This window comes from Nuphar pumila, chromosome 3, assembly GCF_984573655.1.
Source record: "Nuphar pumila chromosome 3, dmNupPumi1.hap1.1, whole genome shotgun sequence".
Taxonomy (NCBI): Eukaryota; Viridiplantae; Streptophyta; class Magnoliopsida; order Nymphaeales; family Nymphaeaceae; genus Nuphar; species Nuphar pumila.
In genome coordinates this window covers 123,283,772-123,298,535 of record NC_143251.1, presented here as the reverse complement: position 1 = coordinate 123,298,535, position 14,764 = coordinate 123,283,772, and the positions used below count along the sequence as shown (strand labels likewise).

Sequence of the window (14,764 nt, the reverse complement as noted above, 5' to 3'; positions counted from 1 at the left end):
TGGCGGCCTGAAGGAACTCCGGGCAATGAAAAGGGGGGTTTTGAGGCCCCAGACGCCGGCCATCTGACGTTCAACCCCGGCAACACCTCCAACATATGCCGACCACCCTGCAACTCGACGGTGCAGGGGATTACAGGTGACGACTCCGGCGATGATCTCGACGACAGCAAATCCTCCTTGCAGCCCAACGACCACAGGTATAAAACACTCATTTTTTTTTAGGTTTGCCTGAACCGGGAATATAAATGTTGCCCTTTACGATGACATTTGTCGGTGATGACTGTCGCCACACAGCGACAGTCTGCCTGAAAACCCTATGTCGTTTGCAAACTGTTTGCATCTGCCAGAATGTCACCCTACGGTGACATGCGATCGCAGAAATCATGCAATGGGGTGAAAACGCCGAAAGGGTCTACACGGCCACGCGCAGCGGAAATGCGTGGCTCGTGGGCCCATAACCCAATTTTGGGCGAAACCCTGCGAAAACAGGATGACAGGGAGCGTATCTGGATTCGCCATTGATCGTGTACGAGGTTCGGCGTTCTCCTCAGCCGGTCGACGCCCACAATGAGCCCAGGCCTTATGTCGACGGTGAGCAGGACCCTATTCTGCTTAAGCCTTAATGCAGAACTGAATTTGGGCAGAGATATGTTACGAATCCTCATCAACTTCGTAACCCCTAACCCCTTATATAATGGAGGAATTGGGCAGTTAAGTGAATGTGGTCTCTCCACATTCACGTAACTCTCACCCACTATCTCCATTAATCAGCCACTTACGTGACCCACTAAGAGGGTGTCAAACCGGGTCAGACTGTGGGTTGGACCCGTAACCCAAAATATCCAACACTATATGCTTTTTCTGATGCCGATTGGGCTAGATGCTCTCTCACTAGGAGATCCACTATAAAAAATTGTACCTTCCTAGGAGCAAACTTTATCTCATGGAGTGTGAAGAAACAAGCCTCTGTTGCCGATCAAGCTCCAAAGCTGAGTATAAAGCAATGGCTTCTGCTACACCAAAACATATGTGACTCGCGTTCTTATTAAGTGATTTGGTGTATATTTACACAAACCTCGTGTTATTCTCTTAGATAATTTGTCTACTCTCTATGTTTTCATCAAACCAGTTTTTCATTCTTGAATGAATCATGTCAAAATTGATTATCATTTTGTTAGAGAAAAAGTAGCACGTGATGCATTGGCAACCAAGTGTATTATCAAGGCTATACCCAGGAGCTTGTGCGCTTACGAGACAAACTTTTGTGGGATCCACATACGTAGCAAGCTCAATAGGTCATCCTCATGAGAAAGGAAAGAGTTGCAATGCAGGTCATGATCCTCATGAGAAAGGAAAGAGGAGCTGCAATGCTGAAGGAAATGGCAAGCTGCAACCTCCAGACCTTGAATATAGAAGGTGCTATACTGAGCTCATTCTAGCAAATGGTAGGATAAGGAATCCTTACCAGAATCAAGGAAAAGATCAGTGTGAAGAAGAGAAAAAAGATCAAGATGAGGAAAGATGGAGTTGCATGAAAATGGAAGATCAAGGTGACCAAAGGAAAAGTCAGCAGCTATCAAGCAGTGAGGCAGCTAAGGAAAGATCCATCAAGGACCAAGATCTGAAATATAACATGGTTAACACTTCATATGGTGCTAATTTTGTTAACACTACACGTGAAAAACCATTCCCCAAGTAAAAAACTTGTAGAGGGGAACGAGGCTTGTAATAAAAGAAGTGAGTTGAATAAAACTGCACTATGCGTGCAGAGAGAGAGAGAGAGAGAGAGAGAGAGAGAGAGAGAGAGAGAGAGAGAGAGAGAGAGAGAGAGAGAGTATGGTTTTCTTCTTAGTGGATGTAGGTGTATCTTAACACCGAACCACGTTAAAAATTCTGTGTTCATTCTTGTGGTTTGATTGTTTTAACTTCCTTGTACTTTTAAAGAACTGGGTGAAAATGAATTTAGAATACGGTTAGGGTCCTAAGAAAAAGGAGAAGAGGATGAGAAAGGGTTGAAGTGAGTAGAATTCTCGTTTCTCCTTGGGGTTGGCGATGGTTACTGTTTCTTTATTGTTTGGTTATGTTGAGCCAGGAAGACAGGAGAGAGAAGATGAAATGAAGTTGGTGTGAGTCGCTCTCTCCCCCTGATGTCATTAAAAATTGTGAAATTTGTATAAATATAATATGGCGGTTGCTGTCACAGAACATTTAAACGTAAGAAGTGGAACAAACAAGAACGAGTACTGAGTCGAAGATCTTTCACAAGATACTCTCAAGTAAGTACTTCACATATTTAACGATATCTTCAATCACCTGTGGCTTTATATTTTCCTGTTAAATAAACAAAAAAGGACTTACTGTCATAAAACGTTAAAAAGGAAGAAGAACGAAAAAAAAAGCCAGAGAATTTTGAATCTTAAGTAGGACATACCAAGCACTTTGTATATTTAACAAATATTTGCAATTCACTTGTGGCTTTATTTATTTATTTATTTTTTTGTGATCTAATGTCCTAATAAGCTATATCAGAAATATCACGAGTATTTTGAATTTTTCATGGTTTTATTGCAAGAAATTCACAAAATGATAAATGCTCACCAAGATAGTGATAAATTCAAAATATCTGCACTTTTTAATATAGTGTATCTCAATTCTCACCTTACTTTTAACTCTATTTTAACAGGTTTTAATTTTTTATTATTTTTATGTTTTTTTTTAGTTTTACATGTGCCGAGTTTTTCTTGGCATTTTTCTTAAAAAAATACTTTCCAAATCTGACGAGTTCTTTTTTTCTTTGCTTTGAAAATCTGAGAAGAAGATCCTCATATATTTGAGGGACATGGTTTAGTTGGATCTGAGTGTGCCTGGATCAAGTCCATGTTAGATCTTGATAGGGTGCATAGGGTGAACCTCGTCAAGGCCATAGCTGGGTTCCTGACCAATTCTAATGCCTTCTTCTACAGCCAAGGCTTGCTTAACTTAGTGGACTTAAGGGGTAGGCCCTTATTGCCACTGTAGGCACCATAAGGAATTGCGCCACTGTATTTTTTGTTTTTCTAAAGCAAGCTGGGGGATAAGCCCTATGGCCCTATACGATATAAACCATAAGTGCCGATCCAAATCCTAGATATATTATTTTGAAGTGCTTCAGACTTTATAAAAATTGGGAGCAACACCTTCAAAACAGTGTGTGAGCTTGTCTTGGTTTATTTTTGAAGTTTAGTGTTTGAGCTGGCATCATTAGCTTTAACAAGTAGCTCGAATGTGCTTTTAACAAGTTAAATTTAAGTCAAGTTCAAGATTTGATTATCAACCTTAATCGTGAGCAAATGGTGAAAATGGAGGAAACAAGAGGGAGGGCGGACCCTTACATAGAGGCTATGGCTGCAAAAACCCTTAAAATATAAGCTCGGGAACCTTGTTTTTGCCTTTGTACCCCACTGAACCCTTACAATACATTAGTGAGAGAGGGGGGAGGGGCCAGAGAATCACAAGCAAGCCTTTTAGTCTAACCATAACATTGTCAACCTTTGTAATTTTAAGACTTTATGTCAGGCCTCCTAGGTCAATACCTCAAAGGGAGAACATAAAAATGTTCTGATCATATCTACCAATAATATGATCCATCAGTGTTTCAATCTTAAAACAAAGTTGTGTTGGGGAACGGCTTAACAATGAAGAAGAGAAAGAAAATAAACCACACAGAACAAGGATTTTACGTGGTTTGGCAAGAGTTGCCAACGTCCATGGCTGCATTGAGATCTTTTATTAGATTGAGAAAACACACATGCTCACACTATAAAAGATGGATTGCCCTCTTTAAATACAAGGAGTTTAGGGCAATTTATTAAAATAAAATTACAAAACTACCTTTCAATAATTTTTGCCTTTAATCCACATAAATTAGGGATTTATATCAAGATAAAAATCAGGTTTCACACTCTTCCAACAATCTCCCACATGGAGACTGATTTTCCTTTCAACAACTACATCTTATAACTTTTCTCCTTATGCAATCCAGAATCTCAGTGTGACACCTTTGATTATTATCCATGAAGGCCAACCGAGGTTGCACACAACCTCAACTTCTCTGCATTAACTATTTTGGTCAACATATCTGCTGGGCTTTTTTATCAATGTATCTTCTCAAGAGAGAGTGCCTCATCAGCCAACAAATCATGAATAAAGTGATATTTCATCTGAATGTGTTTCATTCTTGCACGGAATGTTGGATTCTTTGTTAGATGGATCACACTTTCACTATCACATAAAAGATCGCTATTGCTTTGCTTTTTGTCAAACTTTTTCAAAAAACTCTTCAACCATTTCACCTCCTTGCTTACTTTAGTAACAACAATATATTTAGGTTCAATGGTGGAGAAAGCCAAAATCCTCTACAATTGAGAGACAATTTATAGCAGTGACACCCAAAGTGTAAACATAACTTGTAGTGTTTTTACGATTATCGACATCACTACTTAAATTTGCATCAATAAAGCCTTGCAAAATCATGTTACATCTGACAAAGCAAAGTATTATGTATGTGATACCTCTCAAGTATTGAAGGATTCACTTCGCAGCTTCTCAATGTTGCTTTCATGGATGTGCCTTGTACCTGCTCACAACTCCCATTGCTTGAGCTATGTTTGGTCTCGTACAAACCATGACATACATCAAGCTGCCCCAATTGCTAAAGTATATGAAACTTTAGACATATAGTCTACATCTAACTTGGGTGATTGCTCTTTCGATAATTTGAAATGACTTGTCAAAGGAGTACTTACAGGTTTGCATCATGCATATGAAATATACTTAGCATCCTTTCAATATAATCTGTCTGAGACAACTTTAAAAAGTCATCTTCTCGATCTTGAATAATTATCATCTCAAGTATTTTCTTTGCAGCTCCTAGATTCTTCATTGCAAATTCCTTTGATAATTATTGCTTGAACTTATTGATCTCTTATCATTTACTTACAAGAGCAAAATAATATAGCAATCATCAAACATTTTAAGGTAATAATAATGATCCATCTGACATCCTATGAAACCGTGGTTACACATGAATCCATCAAACTTCTTATACAATTGTCTAGGGATTTGCTTCAAACCATACAAGCTTTTATTTAGCTTGCACACAAGTTCTTTTTTACCCTGCACTTTAAACCCTTCCGGTTGCATTATGTAAATGTCTTCTTTTAGATCACCATGAAGAAAAATATTTTTTATATCTAACTACTATAAGTGTCTATCAAACTCAATTGGCTCGTAATAATGTTGAATTCGTTGATATGATCAACAATAGAGGCACCTTCGGCTATATTCAAATTAAACAAATGCATTAAAAATACCTTATTCGATGATGATGGTTTCTCATACATATTTAAGAGCACCTTCAAAGGACCAGTCATAGTCTTCTTATTCTTGATGTTGAAAATAACATTTTGGGCCAATGTCAATCGAGTAACTCTTAACGCTTGTCTATCTAACAAGTCTCAATTTTCTTGACTTTTCTTTTTTGGCTTTGTTCCAGCAAAAAGCTGATGTAGCTTCTTCTTATATAAATAGTCTTCGATTAGCATCTTCAGAAACCGAAGTCTTTGTTGTCGAGCCTATCAATCTTCACATTTCCTTCTTCTATCATCATCATTCTCACTCTTCCCTCTAAACTAAGGATTTGATACCAAGTGTTGAAAAATGACTCAACAACCCATTGATAGATCACACTATAAATATATCGAAGAAACAAAAATATAAAGAAGAGAGAAAATCAACCACACAAAGAACAAGGTTTTTATGTGGTTTAGCAAAAGTTGTGCACGTCCAAGGCCACTGAAATCTTTTATTAGATTGAAAACACACACATGCTCACACTACAAAAAACTGATTGCCCTCTTAAAATACAAGGAGTCTAGGGCAACCTATTGTGGTAAAATTACAAAACTATCCTTAAACAATTTTTGTCTTAAATCTGCAAAAATTAAGGATTTATATCAAGGTAGAAATCAAGTTTTCCGCTGAACCTAAACCGTCTGGGTTTGGTGTGTGTCCAAAATGTGTGAAAAGATGTCTTTATATTTACATATATTTAAGAGCCATGATGGCCAATGCAACGTTTCAGGTGAAGGCAAAGCTTACAGAGAATTGTCTTGCAAACATTATTAGAGCAAAAGTAACACCCAGAATAGATATATACACGCTGCAAGGTTAAAACTTTGTGCTTGTATACATGTTCCATGAGTGAAGAACATGAAGTTGATGACCATAACTAGGATTTCACCAATAATATTGCAAATGTTTGTCTAAGATCCATCATTTGAATGATAGACCCTGCAGAAAATATTCCATGGTAGATCCAACAAAAATTTCAAAGATAAACAATAGGCTACCAAACCTTAACAGTTTGATTAGCCACTGGGTTATTAATGACTACACCGATGACTAATTGCCTGTGTTATACATTACAGTCTAAAATTCGCATGTGGAAAGCGCACTTAAATAACGGTCGGATATTTCGGAAGCCATCAAATCCCAAGCCCTGAACTGAAAGGAATTACACAAAGTTACAGCCTTCAAACATCATGCCGAGCGATTAAACCATATAGTAATTCCTTTCCCATTTTATTTACTTTGACGTATGGAAATTTAGATCTCTGACAACATTCTTGCACATGAAAATGAATTAAAGAATAGAATGTACATTTTCTATGAGAACTGAGATTTGCTTTCTGTCAAAATGTAAGTGTAGTTTTGCAAAGAAATTGCTCCAAACAAGCTTTACATTCTCAAAGTTTGGTTTTTCTTCTTCTTTGGTGTTTCATGGACCTGAGTTCTGATACCGTAAGTTTTCAGCTGGAAATTTTCAAAGGCCTCTGAAACTGCCTCCACCTACAATAATTATAGTAACAAAAGGAGAACATTAGCAAGTGCAATTGGAAAGAGAGAAAAAGAAGAAAGAATGTCGATAAAAAGCTTAAAAAATTCATTTGACAAACTTGCACCAACCAGCTCAGGTTTTTTGGAGTACACCCTCACAATTGTATCTTCATATGATGCTGGCAGCAAGTGGCTTATCTGATCACCGGCAATAAGAAACTTCTCCGAGCATTCATAATCCTATAAACATAATCGATCAAACAACAGCTAAGGCCATTTGTCAAACATTTATGTCATCCTTTAAGGCATCATAATCATCCTATCATAAATTGATCAATCATTTCATCATGAAAAATCATCAAATAACAGACATTCATGAGGTTAACGGCTCAATTGATTGAAGTAACCATCATTTACTTGAAAAACCATCAGCAAATCAGCACTAAATCTACTGTATCTGATTTATTAGTTCCCTAAAAGACGAAAAGCAAAACAGTGGCACCATACAAGGTGTTCCTGATAAGTCCAAGAGGTAACTGCTGTCATTTAGGACACTGTTTACCACTGAAAATCCTTACTGTTTTTATGATGGAATTTCAAGACATATGTTGCTTAGAGAAGACAATCAACAACTGTCAGATATTATCATGATGTCACCATATAAGGCAATGGAAGTTTCCACTTCTGGAGATGTTAGAGTCGGTGATGACTGTGGTCATTTCTATTTCTGAAGTTTATTCTAGGTCAATCATGCAATACTTAAGCATATCTATATTGGCCAAGAACAATCTTCCATTAGTTTTTTTTTTACAGCTAGAAAATAACATGGTTTTGCCAAGAATTTCATTTGGAAGTGTAACGACCCCAACTGACCCTCGAAAAAAAAGCAAAATTTTTATTTTTTTAAAAAAATGTGAAAACAAACCCAAAGATCCCGGGCTCTCACAGATTTAATATACCAAAGCACAAACAGACTGTGCATTGAATCAAAGAAGAATAATCAAACATTATTACTAAATCAATAATGTCAAATAGACTCAGAACAAAAAATCGTCTATCACATAAGAGCCACTCAGTCAGACAACTCAAAAACCAATCACAGGGCTTGCAGTCTCCAGTCAGCCAGTCGGTACATCACTGAGCATCCGATTATGTAAAACAGTTTTATGAAAACGAGTAAGAACCAAAGTTTTTTGTAAGAATTCTTCTAAAAATTCAAACAATAAAAGAATAACACAAACCAAATTCATGCATAAATTTCAAAGGAATATCACAATAACAATTTACTACAATCAACTTACCATTCAAGCATATAACCAGGATATCATGCAGTAACAAGATCATACGAAACAAATTAATCATGAATGCATGAACTAATGTTGAACAATAAATATGGATGAATAATTTATTAAGTTATTTATAAGAGTTTCTTTTGTATGCATGTCCTTATTAAATGCACACAAATTTAATTTTTACTTTTCCTTAAACCTGTGAATACTCAAAATGGGTACAATTTTTCAAAGTCTAAGTTAGGTTCCCAGTTGTAGCTTACCATACAATTTGTATTTTATTACTAGGTTTCACACTTGTTCCTCGACAAATATCAGGAATCCTCATCTTTCATTAGAACATTAGGAATCCTCACATAATGTCGGGACATCAATGAAAATTCTCAACCATTGATGTCACTTTTTTAGTATACGAAAACTACAGTTGAGTCAACACCACCCCCAGGCAAAGTGACTGAAATCTTCCTAAAACCGTGGTCGGGTGGTCAACCACCACATCAAATTCAAGGGCATAATCGCATACAGAGTTTTAGTATTCTTACGATTCTCCATAACCGCCATCCAAGATTCTCACACTGTGGAAGGGACATTAAGGAAGAGATTAATTACATTGTTTGGTCTCTTTTAACTTTTAAACAATTTTAAGTTTTTTTACATATGAACCGTTTTGCAAATCCATATGCAAAACCAACTTCGGGCCCTGACCCGCCATATTTTAACAGTGCAATTAATTTTGGAAAACTAATAATTTTCAGAAATAAATTTTGCAATGCATAAATAAAATCAACAACAATTAGAGCAACGCCTGCTCCTGACCTACATGGCCTGTAGTGGTTCACATATGACCACCAAAGCATCTTAAAAATGATTTATGCATCTTTTGTAAAATTTCAGTAAACATGCAACGCACACCTTGTTTCAAACATGTTCACAATTAACATTCAAACACACAAAATGAATGCACATAAAATCAAACGCATACGCATGCAAATAGATGCTTGCAACATGCATTATCATGATCAATTCTATGCATAAACCATAGTTGCCAGTTGAGGAAGCGGGAGCGGGAAGCGAGGCACTTTCAAAATTTTAGGAAGCGGGGAAGCGTGGGACCACTTAGGAGCGATTCGGGAAGTGTCTCGGAAGCGACATAGGAAGCGTCTCGGAAGCGACATCGGAAGCGAGGGGGAAGCGAAAAAAATAAAAACAAAAAATACAAAAAAATTGAAAAAAACAGGGGAAGCGTGGGGGAAGCGCACTTCCCATTAAAGGGAAGTGCGTCCCCCATTAAAGGGAAACACGTCCCCATTAAAGGGAAGCGCGCTTCCCAAAAAGGGGGACGCGCTTCCCAAAAAAGGGGATGCTTCCCCCCACGCTTCGGAAGCGCGACGTTCCGCGCTTCCGAAGCGCGCTTCCCCTTTTAGCTAGGCGCTTCCGGTAACCCTGGCATAAACACCCAAACATGCACATGATCATATTTATGCAAACATCAAAATAAACTTCAGATTCATGTGTATAATATGTATATTTGTAACATGGTATTTGAATACATAAGCATACACAACCAATCAAAACATATAATCGAATACATCATCCTGTAGCCAACATGAATGTGAGCCTGAACACGACAAAACTGTTCAGGTTTACATAGCATGAGACTTGGCAAATTCTGGTCAACTTTACATATATCAAGGACTTAGCAAATCTGATCAAATTGCAAGCCCAACACATTGTCAAATCTAATCAAATTGCACAAGCACAAAACATTGATAAATCGGATCATAATGCACACGTACACACATCGACAATCTGATCAAATTACATACAACACAACACATATCGACAGTTTGATTAGAATGCACATGTACACACATCGACAGTCTAATCAGATTGCACATGCATACACGTCGACAGTCTGATTATATTGTACAACAAAACACAATGTAGATCTGATCAGGTTGCACACTCAACATAGTACAAATCTGATCAAATTACACACACACGCAACATAGCGGTGGATCTGATCAGATTGCACACATAGCACATAGTGCAAATCTGATCAGATTGCACTCACACCACACAATGGCAGATATGATCACAACATCGAAAATAACATATCTAACATAAAAAATAACATATTTAAGGTTTGATAACAACATAAAAAAATAACCTATTGGTAGGTTTGATCAGCTACACACACAACATGTAAGCAAGTCTGATAAAATTGTACATGCAAAACACAATGGCAGATTTGATCAGCTCGCGCACACAACACACAATGCATATTTGATCAGATTGCACACATAACCCAGTGGCAGATCTGATTAGATTGCACCCACAAAACAATAGGCAAGTCTGATCAGACTGCACACACGCAACATCATAGCAAGTTTGATCAGATTGCTCTCAAAAGCATATCGGCAGGTCTGACCAGCTGTTATCATCGCAAAATTTTTCCCCTCCCTCTGCGAGAGAGAGAAACGATTCTGCGAGTCAAACTCGACCAAAGTTTTGAAAATTGGTTTTGAAAATTACTCGCCTCCGTTTTGAAAAATTGAGGGAAAATTCCATGGAATGGGATCCGCCTGTCGGTACGAGGTTCAACCGTTCCTGACACCTTTACCAGGGGTCATCAAACCAAGAATCAATTGTGTGCTTTAACTTGACTCAAATATCTAAATCATGTTCTATTTTCCTAGAATGCACAAAGAATCAAGATTGTGCTATGGAATTTTGAAAAAAAGCAAATTTGAGAAATATGATATTTGCTTGAAAACTTGAAATGTGCTTAGAAAATACATTGGGAAAGTGATGATTATAGGAAAATCATGGATTTCATTGGAAAATCAGGAATTGCATTGGAAAATGAATCTTAAATGAAAAATGGATTCTCAGGAAAATCAGATCTTTGAGAAAATCGATTTTGAGATTTGGATTGCTTTTCTAAGGAAATAGATTTGAGAATTCTGAGAAAAATCAATTTCATAAGTAATTCAGGGACTTTGGAAAAATCAATTTTGGGATTTGAAAATGAAATTGAGGATGTTAAAACATTGGAAAATCATGATTTGAACTTGGGAAATACTTGAAATATCATTTGAAAACTCAGAGTTCTGAGAAAATCAAATCCTGAGAAAGACTTAGAAAGTTCTGAGAAAATCGATTTCTCGGAAATGGAATTGGGAAATGAGTTTGAAAATAATGCAAATTGAATGAATGAATATGAATTTAAAAGATAATTCTTTGAGGAATTGGGAAAATCCTTTCGAAATTTTGAGAAATGCAGTGCAATTTTGAAGTTAGCCTAAGAGTGTAGGTTGAATGTAGCTAATACGAAGATCACAAATCTAGGTTTCCTTTGTATTCTGACTATGACCATAAATACGAATTCCACCGAATTTGTCAACTCCCTAAGTAGGGATGGCAGTGAACCGAAGGAAAGCGGGGCCTCGCCCCGCCTCGCCCTGTTTGGACCGGGGATGAAGGGTATAAAACGGGGATGGAGGAGGGGACGAAGGTTAAAATCCATCCCCGTCCGGGGGTGGAGGCGGGGATGGACGTGCACTTTTCCCCTCCCCGCCACGATCCCCGCCTCATCCCCGCCCCAACCACTTTTCCCCGCAATATCCCCGCCCCGCCTCATCCCCGTTTGAACCGGGGATGGAGGACATGAAACGGGGATGAAGGCAGGGGTGGAGGATAAAACCCATCCCCGCCAGGGAGGCGGGGCGGGGGTGGAGGATAAAATTTTGAAGCGGGGCGGGGGTGGAGACCTTGTCCCCCGCCCCGCCCCACTGCCATCCCTATCCCTAAGAGCTTGTGCACGTGCCATTCGTGTCAACCATAGTAGATTTGGAAAAATGTGCATGAATGATACATCCGATATTGAAATTTGCAGAAATTAAACTATATGCAATGCAATCCTATTCTAAGCAAAAAATGTAAATCTTATTCCAAATATTACAATTTTGCTATTACATTGAATTGAATAAAATAAATAAATGAAAGTCTTCTTCTTGAATATTCCTGCAAAACTAAAAAACATGTTAGCATAGAAATGTGGGTTTATCTGGATTTATCCCAAAATATTAGAAATTCTAGGGATATTATTCAGATATAAACCCAATTCATACCTCCCTAATATAAACATAAATGATGAAATTGGATTGGAAATACGAAAATGAAATTTGGAAATTCAAAATTAGGGTCAAAATGACCAAAATGCCCCTGATAACAAGACTATGGCCTTGAAATCAAGGCTTTTTAGAAAGATATTTTGTAAAAATAGGATTTTGAAATACAAATGAAAATAAATCAAACACAATATGATATGATATGATTGAAAATATGAAAATCAAAGTTTGGAATTTTAAAATTGAGATCAAATAACCAAAATGCCCCTGATAGCAAGACTATGGCCTTGAAATTAGGGTTTTCTGAAATATTTTTTGTAAAAATGTAAATTTTGAAATTCAAATGCATGCAAATGACATGGAAATCAACTATAACATGATATTAAATGATGATATACATATTAAAACCCTAAAATTGCAAAAATATCACAAAACACTGAATTTCGCCTGTTTTTCGCCTTTGATTTTAAAAATGAATTAACACAAAAGGCAAATGAGCTTGGAATTGGCTCAAATTTGGCATGAACACCTAAACTAACCTTAAAAACAGAATGGAACTCGAAAATCTATATTTTTGATATTTTTTTAATATAGAAATTAATTAAAAATCCTAAAATCCAGATTTTGCCTAAAATTCTAAATTTAACCTAATGAAAACCGAATTTCGGGTACTAACCTACCATAGAAATTCTCCAAATTTTATGGGGTGACAAAGGACCGTTAGACAAAGATTTTTGCCTTTACAGATTCTGGTTTTGACCTATGGTCGGAGCTTGACAGCTCCAGCAAGTCAGATCAGAATCTGGCGACTCTAGAACTTAAAGCAGGCTGACAGGTTTCGGGAAAAATTATGGGTAAAATAGCAAACAGTGAAGAAAATGACTGAAATTTTGGGAGAATGTCCCTGACAAACAGATGAACAATTCCTATTTTGACTGTTTCGACATTGGACCTACAAATTGGATGGACACAGAGGTTTATCAGACCTCTAATTTTGATAAAGTCTAACTAACAGGGATTCGACCAAGAAACCTATAAAATCTGGAAAACTAGAAATCCGAATCCTAAAAATCCTAAAATTCTGGAAAATGCCAGAGGAGTTCACTAGGAACAACTCCACTGCTGAAGGTTTCGACATCCGACCTACGGATTGAAGCATCACAGTCGATTAAGGTCGGTTTAGACCCTGACAAGCAGGAATCGGGATTTTCACAAAGGTCTGGAAAATTTGATTTTTGGCAGACACTGGATCTCCTTAGAAAAATCTAGGAAAATATTGGAAAACAATAGGTTCTAACAGGGATCCACTACATTTTTTTGAGGAGGATTCGGATCTCCCATGGTGGAGATCCAAGATCCACAAGTCTGCTAAACCAGGATTCAGAATTTCCAATGGGTTAAAAACCCTATTTAGAGTCCAATTTATTTAGTGGGGTTCTGAAAGTCAAATGGTTTCGGGTTTTTGGCAGGAGGTCAGAAACACCTAAACCTATTTAAAATAAAAAATTCTGGATTTATAGAAGACAATTTATGCATGAAATGATGACTGGACTGGACGCCCATGGGGTGAAACCTATGAATACTAGATAATCACTAATGAAACTAATGGAATGCCTATAAAAACAGTAAAATAAACCTAAAACAATACCTAAAACACACAATTTGCATGAAAACAAATTAAAATAAAACTAAGGAGATGAAGTATTTATTTGATTTTGGCTTTTAAAAGGAGAGATCTGATCCATCTATCGGATGGATCACCTCGCTTTTGCGGTGTAACGCCCCAAATTTTCAAACTTGCGAACCTTTCAGAAAACAGGCAAGAGACTAGGAAAAATCTCTTTTCTTCAGAGTTTATTTATGAAATCAGCGGAAGACTAATCTTCCTTTAATTCAGAAGGCAAACTGACAACTTTGGGCACGTTAGCTAAAAGAACCAAAACTCACAAAATTCGAGTATCCTAAAAAAAATCCGATACAAACCCAAAGCGTCCAGGACGCGAGCTAAGAGCAGGAAGAAGAAGTCTTGAAGCCATCTTGCAATCGCGCAACTTTTTCTTCAAAACAATTATCTTGGTTAATAATACAAAACAACCAAGAAATCTTGGTTAATCTCTCTCTCAACTTTTTCTTCAATACAGTTTGACAATATGGTGGAAGGATCTTAAAGTTAAAAGAATACAGAGCAAGCCTATATATGCCAATCTGTATAAACGTTAGCAAGAATCCCAGGAAGTAGTACTGATACTACTGCCATTTACAGCTAAAATCAAAAGTTGAAAAGGCTAGAAGTAGCAGAACCATGAGTTTTGAACAAATAAATTCCAGTCTAGTAATGGCTCCATTTTCTCTCACTTAGAAAATGGAAGCCACATAGTAATACAGACCAATACAATTATTGAACAGAAATCTGTGGGAGCACAATTTGAACCTTTATTGAAATTTGTCATTCATAATCATGCACTT

At 37.1% G+C, this 14,764-nt stretch overlaps 1 protein-coding gene across 11 annotated transcripts in view; it reads right to left on the bottom strand.

Annotated features, from left to right (window-relative positions):
• Positions 1–6,595: 6,595 nt before the first annotated feature.
• Positions 6,596–14,764, bottom strand: part of LOC149843588 (uncharacterized) — a 94,597-nt gene continuing 86,428 nt past the window's right edge. For 10 of the 11 annotated variants that reach the window (XR_016430906.1, XR_016430907.1, XR_016430908.1 and 7 more), the window contains 2 exons: positions 7,006–7,116; positions 6,596–6,888 (listed from right to left, as the gene is read on the bottom strand). Coding sequence is in view for 7 of the 11 variants with exons in the window: in XM_089999939.1 (XP_089856065.1) it covers positions 6,778–6,888; positions 7,006–7,116 (222 nt within the window). In the remaining 4 variants the exon portion in view is untranslated. Of the gene's footprint in view, positions 6,889–7,005; positions 7,117–14,764 lie in introns of those variants that run through there. The other variant, XM_089999947.1, reaches the window with a different exon arrangement.